This window comes from Bombina bombina, chromosome 2 (assembly GCF_027579735.1).
Source record: "Bombina bombina isolate aBomBom1 chromosome 2, aBomBom1.pri, whole genome shotgun sequence".
NCBI classification, from domain to species: domain Eukaryota; kingdom Metazoa; phylum Chordata; class Amphibia; order Anura; family Bombinatoridae; genus Bombina; species Bombina bombina.
Genome location: NC_069500.1, coordinates 1,410,233,760 through 1,410,249,462, shown reverse-complemented (window position 1 = coordinate 1,410,249,462; position 15,703 = coordinate 1,410,233,760). Strand labels below are relative to the sequence as shown.

Here is a 15,703-nt window from a genome sequence, read left to right as displayed (position 1 = left end):
CTCAGACAGATTCTGATTTGACGGCCTTTAAATTTAAGCTTGAACACCTCCGCTTATTGCTCAGGGAGGTATTAGTGGCTGTATATGATTGTGACCCTATAGTGGTCCCAGAGAAATTGTGTAAGATGGATAAATACTTAGAGGTTCCTGTTTACACTGATGTTTTTTTCCAGTCCCTAAGAGGATTGTGAATTTTATTGTTAAGGAGTGGAATAGACCAGGTATTCTGTTCATTCCCCCTCCTGTTTTTAAGAAAATGTTTCCCATATCTGACACCATGCGGGACTCGTGGCAGACGGTTCCTAAGGTGGAGGGAGCTATTTCTACTCTGTCTAAGCGTACAACTATACCTATGGAAGTCAGTTGTGCTTTTAAAGATCCTATGGATAAAAAATTAGAGGGTCTCCTGAAGAAAAGTTTTGTTCATCAAGGTTTTCTTCTTCAACCTATTGCGTGCATTGTTCCTGCAACTACTGCAGCTGCTTTCTGGTTTGAGGCTCTAGAAGAGGCTCTTCAGATGGAGACTCCATTAGAAGAAATTTTGGACAGAATTAAGGCCCTTAAATTGGCTAATTCTTTTATTACAGATGCTGCTTTTCAACTGGCTAAATTAGCGGCAAAGAATTCAGGTTTTGCCATTTTAGCACGCAGGGCGTTATGGCTTAAATCCTAGTCTGCTGATGTGTCATCTAAAACTAAACTTTTGAACATCCCTTTCAAAGGAAAGACCCTATTCGGGCCTGAACTGAAAGAGATTATTTCAGACATCACTGGAGGGAAAGGTCATGCCCTCCCTCAGGATAGATCAAATAAGATGAGGACCAAACAAAATAATTTTCGTTCCTTTTGGAATTTCAAGAGTGGTCCCGCTTCAGCTTCCTCTGCTGCAAAGCAAGAGGGGAATTTTGCCCAATCCAAGTCAGTCTGGAGACCTAACCAGGCTTGAAACAAGGGTAAACAGGCCAAGAAGCCTACAGCTGCCTCTAAGACAGCATGAAGGGGTAGCCCCCGATCCAGGACCAGATCTAGTAGGGGGCAGACTCTCTCTCTTCGCTCAGGCTTGGGCAAGAGATGTGCACAAGAAAAGATATAACATACCAGCGCCAGAGTATGGCTGAAATACCCAAAGAAAACAAGATAATGTAGTAAAATGAATATTTATTACTGAGCTATAAAAAACAACAAATATCAAACAGTTAAAATTTGTAAAAACTGCTATCAAAACCGTTGGTAATTCTCACAGTGCCAGAGGTGATAGGTATATTCAGGTTGGCCAACCTTAGGATAAAAAATATATGTAGAAATATATGTAGAAATATATATATAGAGGCAAGTATAAAACCGATACAGCACAGAGAGATATACAATGTATAGTTCCAAATAAGAGGAGTAGACTTTCTATATGCAATCTCTTCACATGGACTTTTTATCGATTATTACGGTTTTTACTAAAGTCTATGACAAAATTTCACAGTAAAGTTCTTGATACAAACAAATTGTTTCCATATAGTATCTGTGAAGTGTCAATTAGTTGTTTTGTAGAAGTATATTTAAAAAAGTAAATACCGGATTATTCGTCTAAGTGATCACTGGTCACCGGTGTAAATATGCAACTGAACGGTACCTTAAAATTCCCTTGCAAAGTGCTTTATGCGTATCTTCTGTTTCGCTTCAGTTGAAGCTCTATGTGCAAATCCTTAGAGTTCTCAATTCGCAGCCGATTGTGGAGCCGGTCTGTTCTGTTCGGCGTTCTCCTGCTGTGAGCATACAGAGTACGCGCCTTCTCCAGAAGGGGCTCTGATTGGTCCTTGCTCTTGGGGGAGTTGCCGCTTACGATATAGATTGCGGGTCTACGGCTGTAATTAGAAGATGGTCTTGTTTGGTCCTTAGTGATATCCTTGGGGTGAAAAAGAAAGCAACGCGTTTCTGCTGAGATTAGTCAGCCTTTGTCAAGTTGCTTTTTCAAATCCCTATGGTGTTTAAATAGCCCCTTACGGCTGCCCATTTGCTGATGTCAATTAGACAATTACCAGAATAGGTTTTTACTATTGTGAATATTGCTAACATGTTATATGTAAACGGAAATTGGGTAGTCCCTGTAATTTGAATATACACACTTCAGCATTATTAGTGAAATTACCGGGCTTCTATTAAAAATAAATGACTATAAATAAAAATAGAATTCGCAAGAATTTAGAGACAATTAACCATACTATAAAAAGTAGACCTTACTATAAAAAGTTTAATTTGGTTAAAAAATCTGAAACTAGGAATAAAATCGTATAATAAAAACAGAATTTTTCACCAGCTGGGTGTTAGGAGAGGGAATGGGCAAGAGATGTTCACGATCCCTAGGTTTTAGAAATTGTGTCCCAGGGATATTTTCTGGAATTCAAAGGCTCTCCTCCAAGGGGGACTTTTCACATTTCTCGATTGTCTGTAAACAGACAAAGAGAGATGCGTTCTTACACTGTGTAGAAGACCTACATACCATGGGGGTGATCCGCCCAGTCCCAAAAGAGGAACAGGGGCTAGGTTTTTGCTCAAACCTGTTTGTGGTTTCCAAAAAAGAGGGAACTTTCAGATCAATCTTGGATCTCAAAATTCTAAACAGGTTCCTCAAAGTTCCATCATTCAAGATGGAGACTATTCGGTCTATTCTACCTCTGATCCAGGAGGGTCAATATATGACCACCGTGGACTTAAAGGATGCGTATCTACACATCCCTATTCACAGAATTTTCACATGGGTGCTAGGGTCCCTTCTGGCGGTTTTACGACCACGGGGCATAGCAGTGGCGCCTTATCTAGACGACGTCTTATTTCAGGCGTCAACTTTCCAGCTATCCAAGTCTCACACGGACATTGTGTTGGCTTTTCTGAGATCTCACGGGTGGACGGTGAACATAAAAAAAGAGTTCTCTCTTCCCTCTTATAAGAGTTTCCTTCCTAGGGACTCTGATAGACTCGGTAGAAATGAAAATATTTCTGACGGCGGTCAGAAAATCAAAGCTCTTATCCACTTGCCGAGCTCTTCATTCCATTCCTTGGCCATCTGTGGCTCAGTATATGGAGGTAATCGGACTCATGGTAGCGGCAATGGACATAGTTCCTTTTGCCCGCCTACACCTCAGACCACTACAACTATGCATGCTCAAACAGTGGAATGGGGATTATGCAGATTTGTCTCCTCAACTGCATCTGGACCAGGAGACCAGAGATTCTCTTCTCTGGTGGTTGTCTCAGGGAATGTGTTTCCGCAGGCTAGAGTGGCTCATTGTAACGACAGATACCAGCCTGCTAGGCTGGGATGCAGTCTGGAACTCCCTGAAAGCACAGGGCTTATGGTCTCGGGAGGAATCTCTTCTGCCGATAAATATTCTAGAACTGAGAGCGATATTCAATGCGCTTCAGGCATGGCCTCAGCTTGCTTCGGCCAAATTCATCAGGTTTCAGTCGGACAACATCACGACTGTAGCTTATATCAATCATCAAGGAGTTCTCTAGCGATGATGGAGGTAACCAAAATAATCCAATGGGCAGAGGATCACTCTTGCCATCTCTCAGCAATCCACATCCCAGGAGTAGAGAACTGGGAGGCGGATTTCCTAAGTCGTTAGACTTTTCATCTGGGGGAGTGGGAACTCTATCTGGAGGTATTTTCCCAGCTGATTCAGCTATGGGGCACACCAGAATTGGATCTGATGGCGTCCCGTCAGAATGCCAAACTTTCTCGTTACGGGTCCAGGTCCCGGGATCTCAAGGCGGTACTGATAGATGCTCTAGCAGTGCCTTGGTCCTTCAATCTGGCCTATGTATTTCCTCTCCTTCTACGTCTGGTTGCCAGAATAAAGCAGGAGAGAGCTTTGGTGATTCTGATAGCACCTGCGTGGCCACGCAGGACTTGGTATGCAGACCTAAAGGACATGTCCTCGTTTCTACCATGGACTCTGCCAATGAGGCAGGACCTTCTAATCCAATCTAAATCTAATTTCTCTGCGTCTGACTGCTTGGAGATTGAACGACTGATTCTATCAAAGCGTGGTTTCTCTGAGTCGGTCATTGATACCCTGATTCAGGCTAGAAAGCCTGTCACCAGGAAGATCTATCATAAGATTTGGCGCAAATATCTTTATTGGTATGAATCCAAAGGTTACTCGTGGAGTAAGATTAGGATTCCTAGAATATTGTCTTTTCTCCAAGAAGGTTTGGAGAAGGGATTATCAGCTAGTTCCTTATAAGGACAAATATCTGCTTTGTCTTTTCTTCTACACAAACGTCTGGCAGATGTCCCAGACGTTCGAGCATTTAGTCAGGCTTTGGTCAGAATCAAGCCTGTATTTAAGCTTGTTGCTCCGCCATGGAGCCTAAATTTAGTTCTTAAAGTTCTTCAAGGGCTTCCGTTTGAACCTATGCATTCCATGGATATTAAGCTTCTATCTTGGAAAGTTTTGTTTTTAGTAGCTATCTCTTCGGCTCGAAGAGTTTCTGAGCTATATGCTTTACAGCATCTTATCTTATTTTCCATGCAGATAAGGTGGTTTTGCGTACCAAACCTGGGTTTCTTCCTAAGGTTGTTTCTTATAAGAATATCAATCAAGAGATTGTTGTTCCTTTACTGTGTCCTAATCCTTCTTCAAAGAAGGAACGTCTGTTGCACAATCTTGATGTGGTTCGTGCTTTAAAGTTCTACTTACAAGCAACTAAAGATTTCCGTCAAACATCTTCATTGCTTGTTGTTTATTCTGGTAAGCGGAGAGGTCAGAAGGCTACGGCTACCTCTCTTTCCTTTTGGCTGAAAAGCATCATCCGTTTGGCCTATGAGACTGCTGGACAGCAACCTCCTGAAAGAATTACTGCTCATTCTACTAGAGCTGTGGCTTCCACATGGCTTTTAAAAATGAGGCTTCTGTTGAACAGATTTGTAAGGCGGCGACTTGGTCTTCGCGTCATACTTTTTACAAATTTTACAAATTTGATACTTTTGCTTCTTCGGAGGCTATTTTTGGGAGAAAGGTTCTGCAAGCAGTGGTGCCTTCCGTTTAAGGTCCCTGTCTTGTCCCTCCCTTCATCCGTGTCCTAAAGCTTTTGTATTGGTATCCCACAAGTAAGGATGAATCCGTGGACTCGATACATCTTACAAGAGAAAACATAATTTATGCTTACCTGATAAATTTATTTCTCTTGTGATGTATCGAGTCCACGGCCCGCCCTGTTTATTAAGACAGGCATATATATTTTTATTTTTAAACTTTCAGTCACCACTGCACCCTATAGTTTCTCCTTTTTCTTCCTAGCCTTCGGTCGAATGACTGGGGGGTAGAGCTAAGGGGGGAGCTATATAGGCAGCTCTGCTGTGGGTGCTCTCTCTGCCACTTCCTGTAAGGGGAGGAGAATATCCCACAAGTAAGGATGAATCCGTGGACTCGATACATCACAAGAGAAATAAATTTATCAGGTAAGCATAAATAATGTTGTTTTTTTTTAATCATGCTGCCTCACTTTCAAGTAATTTAGCATATGAGTATTAGTTCCCTTTAATGGTTCCATCAATGCTGAGAAGTACAGGCATATATACTTATCCATCATACAATACGATCAGAGAGGCATCTGATGGGCCCCAAATTTATTCTGCTGCATGACGACAACCCCCAGACATACAGCCAAAGTAAATAAAAACTATATTTAAAGTAAAGAACAGGAAGTTCTCGAAATGATTGTAGGGCCCAACACAGAAGAGACGGAGGCAACTAAGGGTGCCTAAAGCTACAAAAAAACTAAACTGTGGTTAGTTGTTCAAGGTGTTTGCAACAACCTACATGCTGAGTGTAACTAGATGTGATACTGTTTTGAAGGCAAAGGGTGGTCAAACCAAATATTGATTTCATTTAGATTGTTCCTCTGTTCACTCACTTTGCATTTTCTTAATTGATAAAAAAAAGTAACATTTCTATTTTACTTTACAGCACTTTTTCACACTTTAAAACTTTTGTACAGTGTGTGTGAAGGTATTGGAAATCTAGAGTTGCTGCTTATTTGTTGGATAAAAAGAAGGTGCGCACTCACCAGCATTCCACAACGTCCAGAGTACTGTAGCTTAAAGGGACATAATACTTACTTGAAAGTGATGCAGTATAACTGTAAAAAGCTAATAGGAAAATATCACCTGAGCATCTCTATGTAAAAAAGGAAAATTTTTTACCTCACAATTTCCTCAGCTCAGAAGAGTAAGTTCTGTGTAAAATGTTATACTCAGCTGCTGCCCAGCTGCAGGTAAAAAAAAATAAATGAAGAAATAAACAGCAGCCAATCAGCATCAACAGTGCTGAGGTCATGAACTCTCTTACTGTGATCTCATGAGATTTGACTTACCTCTCCTGAGATTTCATAGTAAACTTCCTTAAACTGAATAGGGAAATAAGATGAGTGTGCATGAGGCTCACTCCCTTGCCTGTCCCGGGACAGGATAACTGATTTGCTGCTTAAAGTCCTTTGCAATGGGGTTTGAAAACTTAGGACATTTTGAGGTCAAATATCTTTCTTTTTTACATAGATGTTCAGGTGATATTTTCACTTTCAAGTGTTTAAACATTTGGTTATCATGGCCTGTATGTTGTGTGACTAGCGCTTCTTTATAGATTTTTTTCTTTTTCTTACCAACTAGAAGATATTCTTGGTATATATATTTGAATAAATTGGTAATCCTTGTCTTCAGTATCCTTGGGCTACCAAATTGTTTTTCTGTTGAGTAAAGGTACTAGAACACTATAGGCATTTATCAACAAGCATACATTCCACTATAATCTTTGTAGTAAATAATAAATTCCTACCGTTTATTACAGCTGCTTATTGTAATAAGCTGGTATTTTTGTTATGTTCAGGTAAGCATAAAGCAGCAGCAGCTGTGAACGGTTTTGTATTCATTTTACCTGTTTAAAGGGACATTGTACACAAGATTTTTCCTTGACTAATGGTTTATATAGCCCATCTGGGAGTGTTTTTGTAAAAATGTATAGGTTGACTTATTTTAAATACCAGTGTGCTGATTTTTCAGACTCCTGACCAAGACCCAAAGTTTCAGATGTATACTGATGTCTACAGATTCTTGCTTGCTCCTATTTGTGTAATGGGTCTTTTCATATGCAGGGAGGGGGGCAGTATCTGCTCTTCCTGCTTTATCAGCCCCTTTCACTGTGTGTCCCAGCCTAACTTCATCAAGAGTGCTAAACCCTGAGCTTCTAAGTAAGTTTTTAAAAGGTATCTGTGCATATTAGTGTCTATTACATGCAGTTATTGGAACATTGGTGCATAATGTCCCTTTAATTTCCTTGAGTATGTGGATGCAAGTCTTTTACAACTGTTCAGATCTTATTTCGGGTTTCATATCACTACTGTGGTCATGTGCTGAGCACTAACCTGAATAATTGTGTTATGATAAATATAAAACATTTCCAATGTGCATGTGATTATATGTTACAAGGGGCATTAAACTGCAGTAACTGTTATTTATCCTGTGCCAGCAGCTGTCTTCAGAGCCGCCCCTTACAGTTAGCAGTTAGTGAAGCTCTACAGCTTGACCCTGGGCGCCGCCATCTTGGAGTTTATATTTGTTATGTTTGTTTTAAACTGTGCAAAAAATGTAACTCATTCTGTAATATGTGAGTTAAACAGATGAACGGTACAGCAGTCAAAACGCCAGTAACTTCACAGGTCTGTATAAGCGCACTGCTTCTGTCACATGATGCTACAAGATGGCACGCCCAGTATAAAATGCAGAGCTTTACCAACTGGCTTGTGTAATGAGGTCAAGTAAGAGAACGGCTTTAGAGATCTGCAGGTACAGGAGAATAAACAATAGCATAGCTACTGTAGTTGCACCCAGCTGTTTAAAGGGACAGTCTACACCTTAGTTATCTTAAAGTCTTACCTTACATTAAGCTGCACCCCTTTCTATATCATGCTGCAGGAACAGTAAAAAAGTTATTTCAAATGTAATATTGTTTCTGGCCACTTTGAAATGACTGCCAAGCTCTGCCCACTAATGACATCATGATCTGGGCTGCAAATGGTGTCCAATAGCAAAAGGCTCAGTAGTTTAATTCAGCAGACTGTCAATGCTATTCACAAGTGCATAGATGCAGCCCAGATCGTGATGTCATCAGTGGGCGGAGCTTGGCAGCCATTTCAAAGTGACCAGTAATTATATTCTTTTTAAATAACTTATTTACCATTCCTGCTGCATGATATAGAAAGGGTGCAGGAGGCTATTTGCAACATAATCTAAGGTAAGACTTTAATATGCCTAAGGTGTAGATTGTCCCTTTAATGTCCCTTTAGAGGAATAAATAGTCTAATTTTCAAACTGTGTTTATTGAATGTAAAGAAACCTAAATGTGATGTATAACATGTTATCATACGTATGCCGTTTATAAAACACAAAACAACTCTGTCTTCAGTGAGCCATGTAAGTGTGCTGTTGCCAGTGACCTGCTTGCTGTCTCTCTTGTATGCTGTCTCTGCCCACCACTGTTGGAGTCCCACCCAGCGATTTGTGAGGGATGGCTACTTCCTTTCATGACTATATATATAAATAATCCAAAACCTCTCAGCTTTAGACGATAAAAAGAAAGCAGAAGGCTCTGTATAAATACCTTCTTTATTGTGAGTGCCAGGTCTCTCATATTCCCCATACTGGAGTATGCATTGTGGATGTGCACTGCTGTTGCTCACGCATGGTTAACCCAAGTGACATCACCAGCAATTATGAGGCTGATGTGCAACAGAAAGGGGCATGAAAAGGTGGCGAGAAAAAATGAAGTATAAGACAAATATAAGAAGTTTTGTTCTGTGATTATCAGTACTAGGATTGTATGTCTTCTGAATGTTTATGCTTTCTGTCTGTAATTTACTCTTTGTATTTTTAGAAAAAGGTGGAGACATTTTTGCTTATACTTGTATATTCATGTTTTATATTTGGCTGTGAACTGGACAATTTGATAATAGAAATAAATTGTAACCTTTTTGTTTTTTTAAATTTGCTTCATCCCCATGGTATTCTTTGCTAAAGATAGAACTAGGTAGATGTCAAGAGGACTACATGGCAGGAAATAGTGCTGCCATCTAGTGCTCTTGCAATGAATAACATTCCTGTAAAACTGCTGCCATCTAGTGCTCTTGCAATGAATAACATTCCTCTAAAACTGCTGCCATCTAGTGCTCTTGCAATGAATAACATTCCTCTAAAACTGCTGCCATCTAGTGCTCTTGCAATGAATAACATTCCTGTAAAACTGCTGCCATCTAGTGCTCTTGCAATGAATAACATTCCTGTAAAACTGCTGCCATCTAGTGCTCTTGCAATGAATAACATTCCTGTAAAACTGCTGCCATCTAGTGCTCTTGCAATGAATAACATTCCTGTAAAACTGCTGCCATCTAGTGCTCTTGCAATAAATAACATTCCTGTAAAACTGCTGCCATCTAGTGCTCTTGCAATGAATAACATTCCTGTAAAACTGCTGCCATCTAGTGCTCTTGCAATGAATAAAATTCCTGTAAAACTACTGCCATATAGTTCTCCAGACAAGTGCACACTTCTGAGCATACATCCCTGCTTTTCAACAGAAGATACCAAGTGAACAAAGAAAGTTAGATAATAGTTGTACAATTGCATGCTCTATCTGAACCATGTGAGTTGTATATCCCTTTAATCTTTGTGTAATTTGTAAGCTTCACTCGTTTCCGTTGTGTTTTCCCAGGGGAAGGTGGCTCAGACGGCCTGTATGTCTGCTTGCAAACATCTTTCCACCTCCCTCACACAGCTACTACTGGACTCTGAAGTCAAACAGATCACCATGGGGGCTCTGCACAACTTTAATCTGGATGTCAAGGAATGTGAAGGTAAGTAATGAACACTGCAATAGTCAGGGGACACACAATGTACTAATGAAGCCTTTGTATACAGTTCATGCATAGAGCAGGTTGTTCACTTGTTAATAGGGACGACTCTCTCCGTGCCATTGGTGGACTGAGATGCACCTCTACAAGTATGAAAACAAAATAGAATATAGTCTAAAATACAATCTTTACAAAGCAACAAAGAAAAAAAATGACTTTAATATGTTCGTTTATACGTTTATGTATGGAAATCAAAATAAATCTTTCATGGTTCACATAGAGTAGTGTTTGCAATGTTAATAACAGTGTTCTGTTTATATAGTGCACATGACGTGCACACTCCTTAGACTACCTCAGTATGCTCTTGTGGAAAGTCCCAACAAAGGATACCAAGAGAAAGAGGTAAAAGTTATAGTAGAAGAAAATTGGAAAGATTTATAAAATCATACGCTCTATTTGAATCTTGAACATTTCATTTTAAATCGTGTCTCTTTAAGCACTTCCTTAATTTCCTATAAATTGTAGATTTGTAAATCCTTAGCAGGACTATTTATGGCAACACTAATTATTTTTCTCTCACACCATTGTATTGACAATTAGGGAAACACAGTTAGGGCTCGATTTATAAAGCTATATATGCACCCCTGTCCACCGCAACTCGCCTCTGGTGGACTGAATTCCGCTGGTGGAATTAAGCATTGCACAAGAACACTATTTTGCGCTCTTGTGCAATGCCGACCCCTGCCCACACACAGCCAATCTCACGCGTGGGCAGAAGCTATCAATCTCCCTGGTTGGAAGAGACCGGGGAGATTGAAGTTCTCCACCTAAGAGGTGAAGAAGAGTTAGGGAAGCAGTGTTCTGATGACCACTGCTTGATAAATATGGACTGCAGGTTTTAGCCACCAATCAGCAAGCACAACCCAGGTGCTGAACCAAAAATGGCTGGCTCCTTAGCTTAGATTCCTGGTAATAAAGACAGCAAGAGAACGAAGATAAATTGATAATAGGAGTAAATTAGAAAGTTGCCTAAAATTGCTGCTCTATCTAAATGAAAGAGAAAAAAAAATTGGGTTTCCATATCCCTTTAATAAATAGATCAAGGCGGAGGTAAAACATGTCCCCCCCCCCCCACTGCATTAACTTATCGAGATATAACATATAACTCAATGAGGGACAACTTTCCATCCCATGGGGGCCACAGATCAATATTTCAGCAGCCTAAAGGACCGCATATTCATTTATGGATAGTAAACGCACAAGTAATATATTTCCTAAAAATGTCCAGTATCACAGGGACACATTTAGGTAAAGTTGCTGGTTCCCTCCTGTCTGCTTATATTTCTTTGTGACCATGGCACACATTCTTCGTTTTATTTTTTACCTGGGGCCACATGAGTCTCGGGGGCCCTGCCGCTTGGCCATCCCTGATATAACTTAGGTTGTTTTGGCAAAAATAAATTAAAACAGAAAAACATTTGCAACTAAATATGTGCTGTATATGAGGCGTTTGTCCTGTGTCCCTGCAAAATGCTCACATGATCTCTTATTAGTCATCAAATGAAAGTTTGTTTAAAAAAAAAAAAAAAGTTCTATAAAATATTGAAATTCTTTTTGTGGAAATCAGAAAGTTGTGAGAGAGATCTGATGACTTAACGCAGCTCTCTTGATGTTGAACGATGAAAAGAAACACATATAGAAAGTGGAGAGAAAAAGCCTGCTGCTGTATCCCAGATTCTCTGCCACCAAATTAGCTGCCAGCAGAAGTGTCAGGATGGATCAGACACAACAGAGCAGGTGCTGTCAACCTTATCAGCAGGGGTCCTGACCTCTCCCGCCCAGCCAAGCCCTTTGGTGCCACCCTGATCAGGGGGATGAAGACCGATGTGACCTGTGAAATCTGCCAATACGTCAATGTCAGCGCTGTAAAGGAGCACTGCAGATAAAGTGCTTATTCCTTTTCCTTCGGGAAGCAGAGGTTTTGTTGTCTGGCAGCTTCTGTCTTGTAATCTACTTGTTTAAAGATTTACAGACTTGCAGCCTGCAGGGGGGGAGGATGATGGCAGGGAGATCTATACCCTGTGTTCTCCATCACTGTCTGTAGACATCCTTGTACGGCCCAGCTGGATGTGTGAACATTAGTTCTTTATTTCCCCCCAAATCATTAACCCTCTTTATGTGCTGAGGATTGTAGGATAGCACAGCGCTTCTATACTTGTTTTGTTTGCTTGATATTTATATTAGATTGCGCTAGATCAGTATTAGGCACATTATTTTCAGAGTTGCTGTCTTGCAATATATACATTTGCCAATAAATCCAGCTCCCCAAATAATGTGTATTCCCTGAATAATTCTTGAGCGTGTTAATAGAAGGTAATCAGGTAAACAGTTCCAGTGATTTTTCTGCAGATTTGCAATTGTCATATAGTGAAAATGTTTTGAATGCAGTAATACCTTGTCTGCTGCAATTGTTTTTCAAAAGCCAAACTCCGCCCACCACTTGTCTTATTTGGAAGAGCCAATCCAGTCTTGTTAATGCAGTACACAGCCACTGTCGTTTTGTTAGCAATTTCTTTATTTTTTGCCATTTTCAATTTTATCATCTCTGTGGGAGACAAATAGGGACAGTTGTGTGGCAGGGTTCAGTTTTAGGAAACCTGCCATGTTTACTTTGAGCTTTAAGAAATGGAAAGCCCACAATCTTTAGGCTTAAAGGAAAATGGGGCAAAATAAATATTTTAAATGCATTGCAAACTTATTTTTGTTTTGCAGAATTAAACTTTTATATTACAGTTTCAAGGTTGTTTACCTTTAAAGAGACTTGAAACCCACATTTTTATTTGTTGATTAAGGTAGAACAGACCATTTTAAACAACTTTCCAGTTTACTTCTATTAACTAATCTTTCTCTTGGTATCATTTGTTGAAGGAGCAGCAATGCACTACTGGTTTCTAAATGAACTCATGGGTGAGCCAATGACAATCAGTATATATATGCAGCCACCTATCAGCAGCTAGAACCTAGGTTATTTGCTGCTCCTGAGCTTACCTAGATAAACCTTTCAGCAAAGGATAACAAGAGAAGGAAGCAAATTAAATAATAGAAGTAAATTGGAAAGTTGTTTAAAATTGTATTCTCTATCTGAATCATGAGTGTCTAATTATGACTTTACTGTCCCTTTAAGTCTCACTACTTTGATTTAATAGGCACCACTAGAGTAAACAAGGCACACTCCCTAGTGAATACAAGAATACGTTCACTGGTAAAATAGCGACACACATCCCCAATGAAAGTAACACATATGCCAGGGCTTTTTTTATTATTATTATTTATATGCAAAGTACTAATAAAGTGAGCCACATACACAGTTGCAGGGATTTAACACAGATTTCATTCTTTTTCTCGCTACATATGACTCAAGCAATTCAAGAATGTGGACTACCATGGCCAGTTCATATGGAAGTCTAGGGATGTAATGAGATGCCATGCATTCCAAACCTTTACAATATAGAGGTACATAGTTCTCTAAATAATAAGATTCCCTAACAGAGAAATAGCTGTCTAGTAAAAAAATACCCTACAATTAAAATAGCTTACATTCATATGATGACACCTTGCTCTCTGTGAAATGTGATTCTCTCTCCCCCAGGGTTTGACAAGTGTATTTTAACTTGGAGCCAGGAAGAGTATTGGGGAGCCATCTAAATATGTTTAAGGTGGCAGAGTGGGTTACTTGTGTGTGTGTGTGTGTGTATATATATATATATATATATATATATATATATATATATATATGTAAGTAATACAGAAAGTTAGAAGTCAAACAAAAAACTAGGTGTTCTGGCTCCCTGACTCCAAGATTTGTCACTCCCTGACCTTCTAAATAGATGCCACCATTTGTGTCATCCTGCTACCTAGATAGCTAGGATTGTTTGTGTAATGTGATACTCAGATCTTCAACGCTTGTGACATTCTCTGCATTCTGAATAACTGAGACCACTTGTTTAATGGATGCATCCAGCTCTCTAAATTGCTGAATTGGAATTTCATATCTATATTATATTAAAAGTAGGTTATAGCACATCTCCGTTACAAATGATTAATTAAAGGGACAGTCTATTTCAAAATAAACTTTCATGATTCAGATATGGCATGTAATTTTAAACAATTTTCCAATTTACTTTTATCACCAGTTTTGCTTTGTTCTCTTGGTATTCTTAGTTAAAAGCTAAAGCTAGGAGGTTCATATGCTAATTTCTTAGACCTTGAAGGCCACCTCTTTTCTGAATGCATTTGGACAGTTTTTCACCACTAGAGGGTGATAGTTCATGTGTGTCATATAGATAACCCTGTGCTCGTGCACGTGGAGTTACCTAGGAGCCAGGACTGATTTGCTAAAATGCAAGTCTGTCAAAAGAACTGAAATAAAGGGGCAGTTTGCAGAGGCTTAGATACAAGGTAATCACAGAGGTAAAATGTGTATTATTATAACTGTGTTGGTTATGCAAAACAGGGGAATGGGTAATAAAGGGATTATCTTTTAAAACAATAAAAATTTTGGTGTAGACTGTCCCTTTAAACTCCATCTAAAATGTAATAACATTCCGGATCTGATTTTAAAAAGAGGGGAATTTATCATCACTTTTAACAATGGCTCCAGTGTCTTATACAATATACTGGTAATGCTTTTGCACTTGACTATTAATGTAACACGTTTTTGTTTTTTTATAAAATAGATGTTCTTGGACTAATAAAAAGCAAAATAGTTTTTGTTCTTGTGGGGTGTTTCTCTGTTCACCAATGAAGCAATCTGAGTTCTGCCTATCTGCCAATCATTCCCAAGGTTTCACTTGTACACAGAGATGCGCTTCCGGATAGTTCCCTGAATTAAATAAAATCAATGTAACCTTTTTCTTTACAAAAACGTGTATCCTATTTTAATAGCGCTCTATCGTGTGCATTTAAATCAGGGACAGAAAACTGATAGCCCAAGGCCACATTTGTCCAACTGCACTCTGTGGCCTCTGGGAAAAGTAAAAATGTCTGCTTCATAGAGCCCTCTGGAACGGAGACTACCCTGCAACCTCATCTAAATCTTGTCCTGTGCCACTGGGCTTTTGTTTTTTTATTATTAATTGTGTGTTTTATTAGACACGTACATGCCCAATATCGATCTGTGCCTCCCATGTTTAAGGTAGTTGGCCATCGCTGCTTTAAAGGACCTTTAAGTAAGTAGAAGTGCATAATAAAAAGACAATGCAATGGCACTCTTGGTTCTAAACTGACTTAAATCCTCCTATATCATGTGGCAGCCATCAGCCAATCACACTCATATGTGTCGTATACACACTGAACTCAGTAGTAGCTGGTGCCACAGAAAGTGTGAATATAAAAAAAACTGTGTACAATTTTACAATGCAAGTAAATTGCTTGCTCTATCTGAATCATTTTGGCTTTATTGTTCCTTTAAGGTATTTAATTTTCAAATAGTCAAATATTTAGTATAAGTAAAAAGTTCTAACACTGAGCCTTGAGCACATTGATTGAAATCTACAAATTGAAAAGGGAGTGTCGCTAGTTATAGTTCGGTGCTTCCTGCAGTCTTCTGCTGGCAAGTGTTCAGGAGTCACTTGCCCAAGGCTAAGTGTGCACCACCTGCTCAGTGCAAGGCTGAATTCCACTCATGCAATAAGTAGTTCCATTACCATGTCACCAATTCACTGAATAGGAGTGCATTTGTGGCTGTCTGTTAGACTTTTCCGCCACACCTTAGAGAACCAATAAAATTGCGGGACTAATTTCTATT

The 15,703-nt window shown here is 39.4% G+C and overlaps 1 protein-coding gene across 2 annotated transcripts in view; it reads left to right on the top strand.

The window, feature by feature from the left end:
- Nucleotides 1-15,703, top strand: part of EXOC6B (exocyst complex component 6B) — a 1,420,949-nt gene that overhangs the window by 1,117,632 nt on the left and 287,614 nt on the right. For both annotated transcript variants that reach the window (XM_053704356.1, XM_053704355.1), the window contains one exon: nucleotides 9,759-9,900. In XM_053704356.1, coding sequence (XP_053560331.1) covers nucleotides 9,759-9,900 — 142 coding nt within the window. The remainder of the gene's footprint in view (nucleotides 1-9,758; nucleotides 9,901-15,703) is intronic.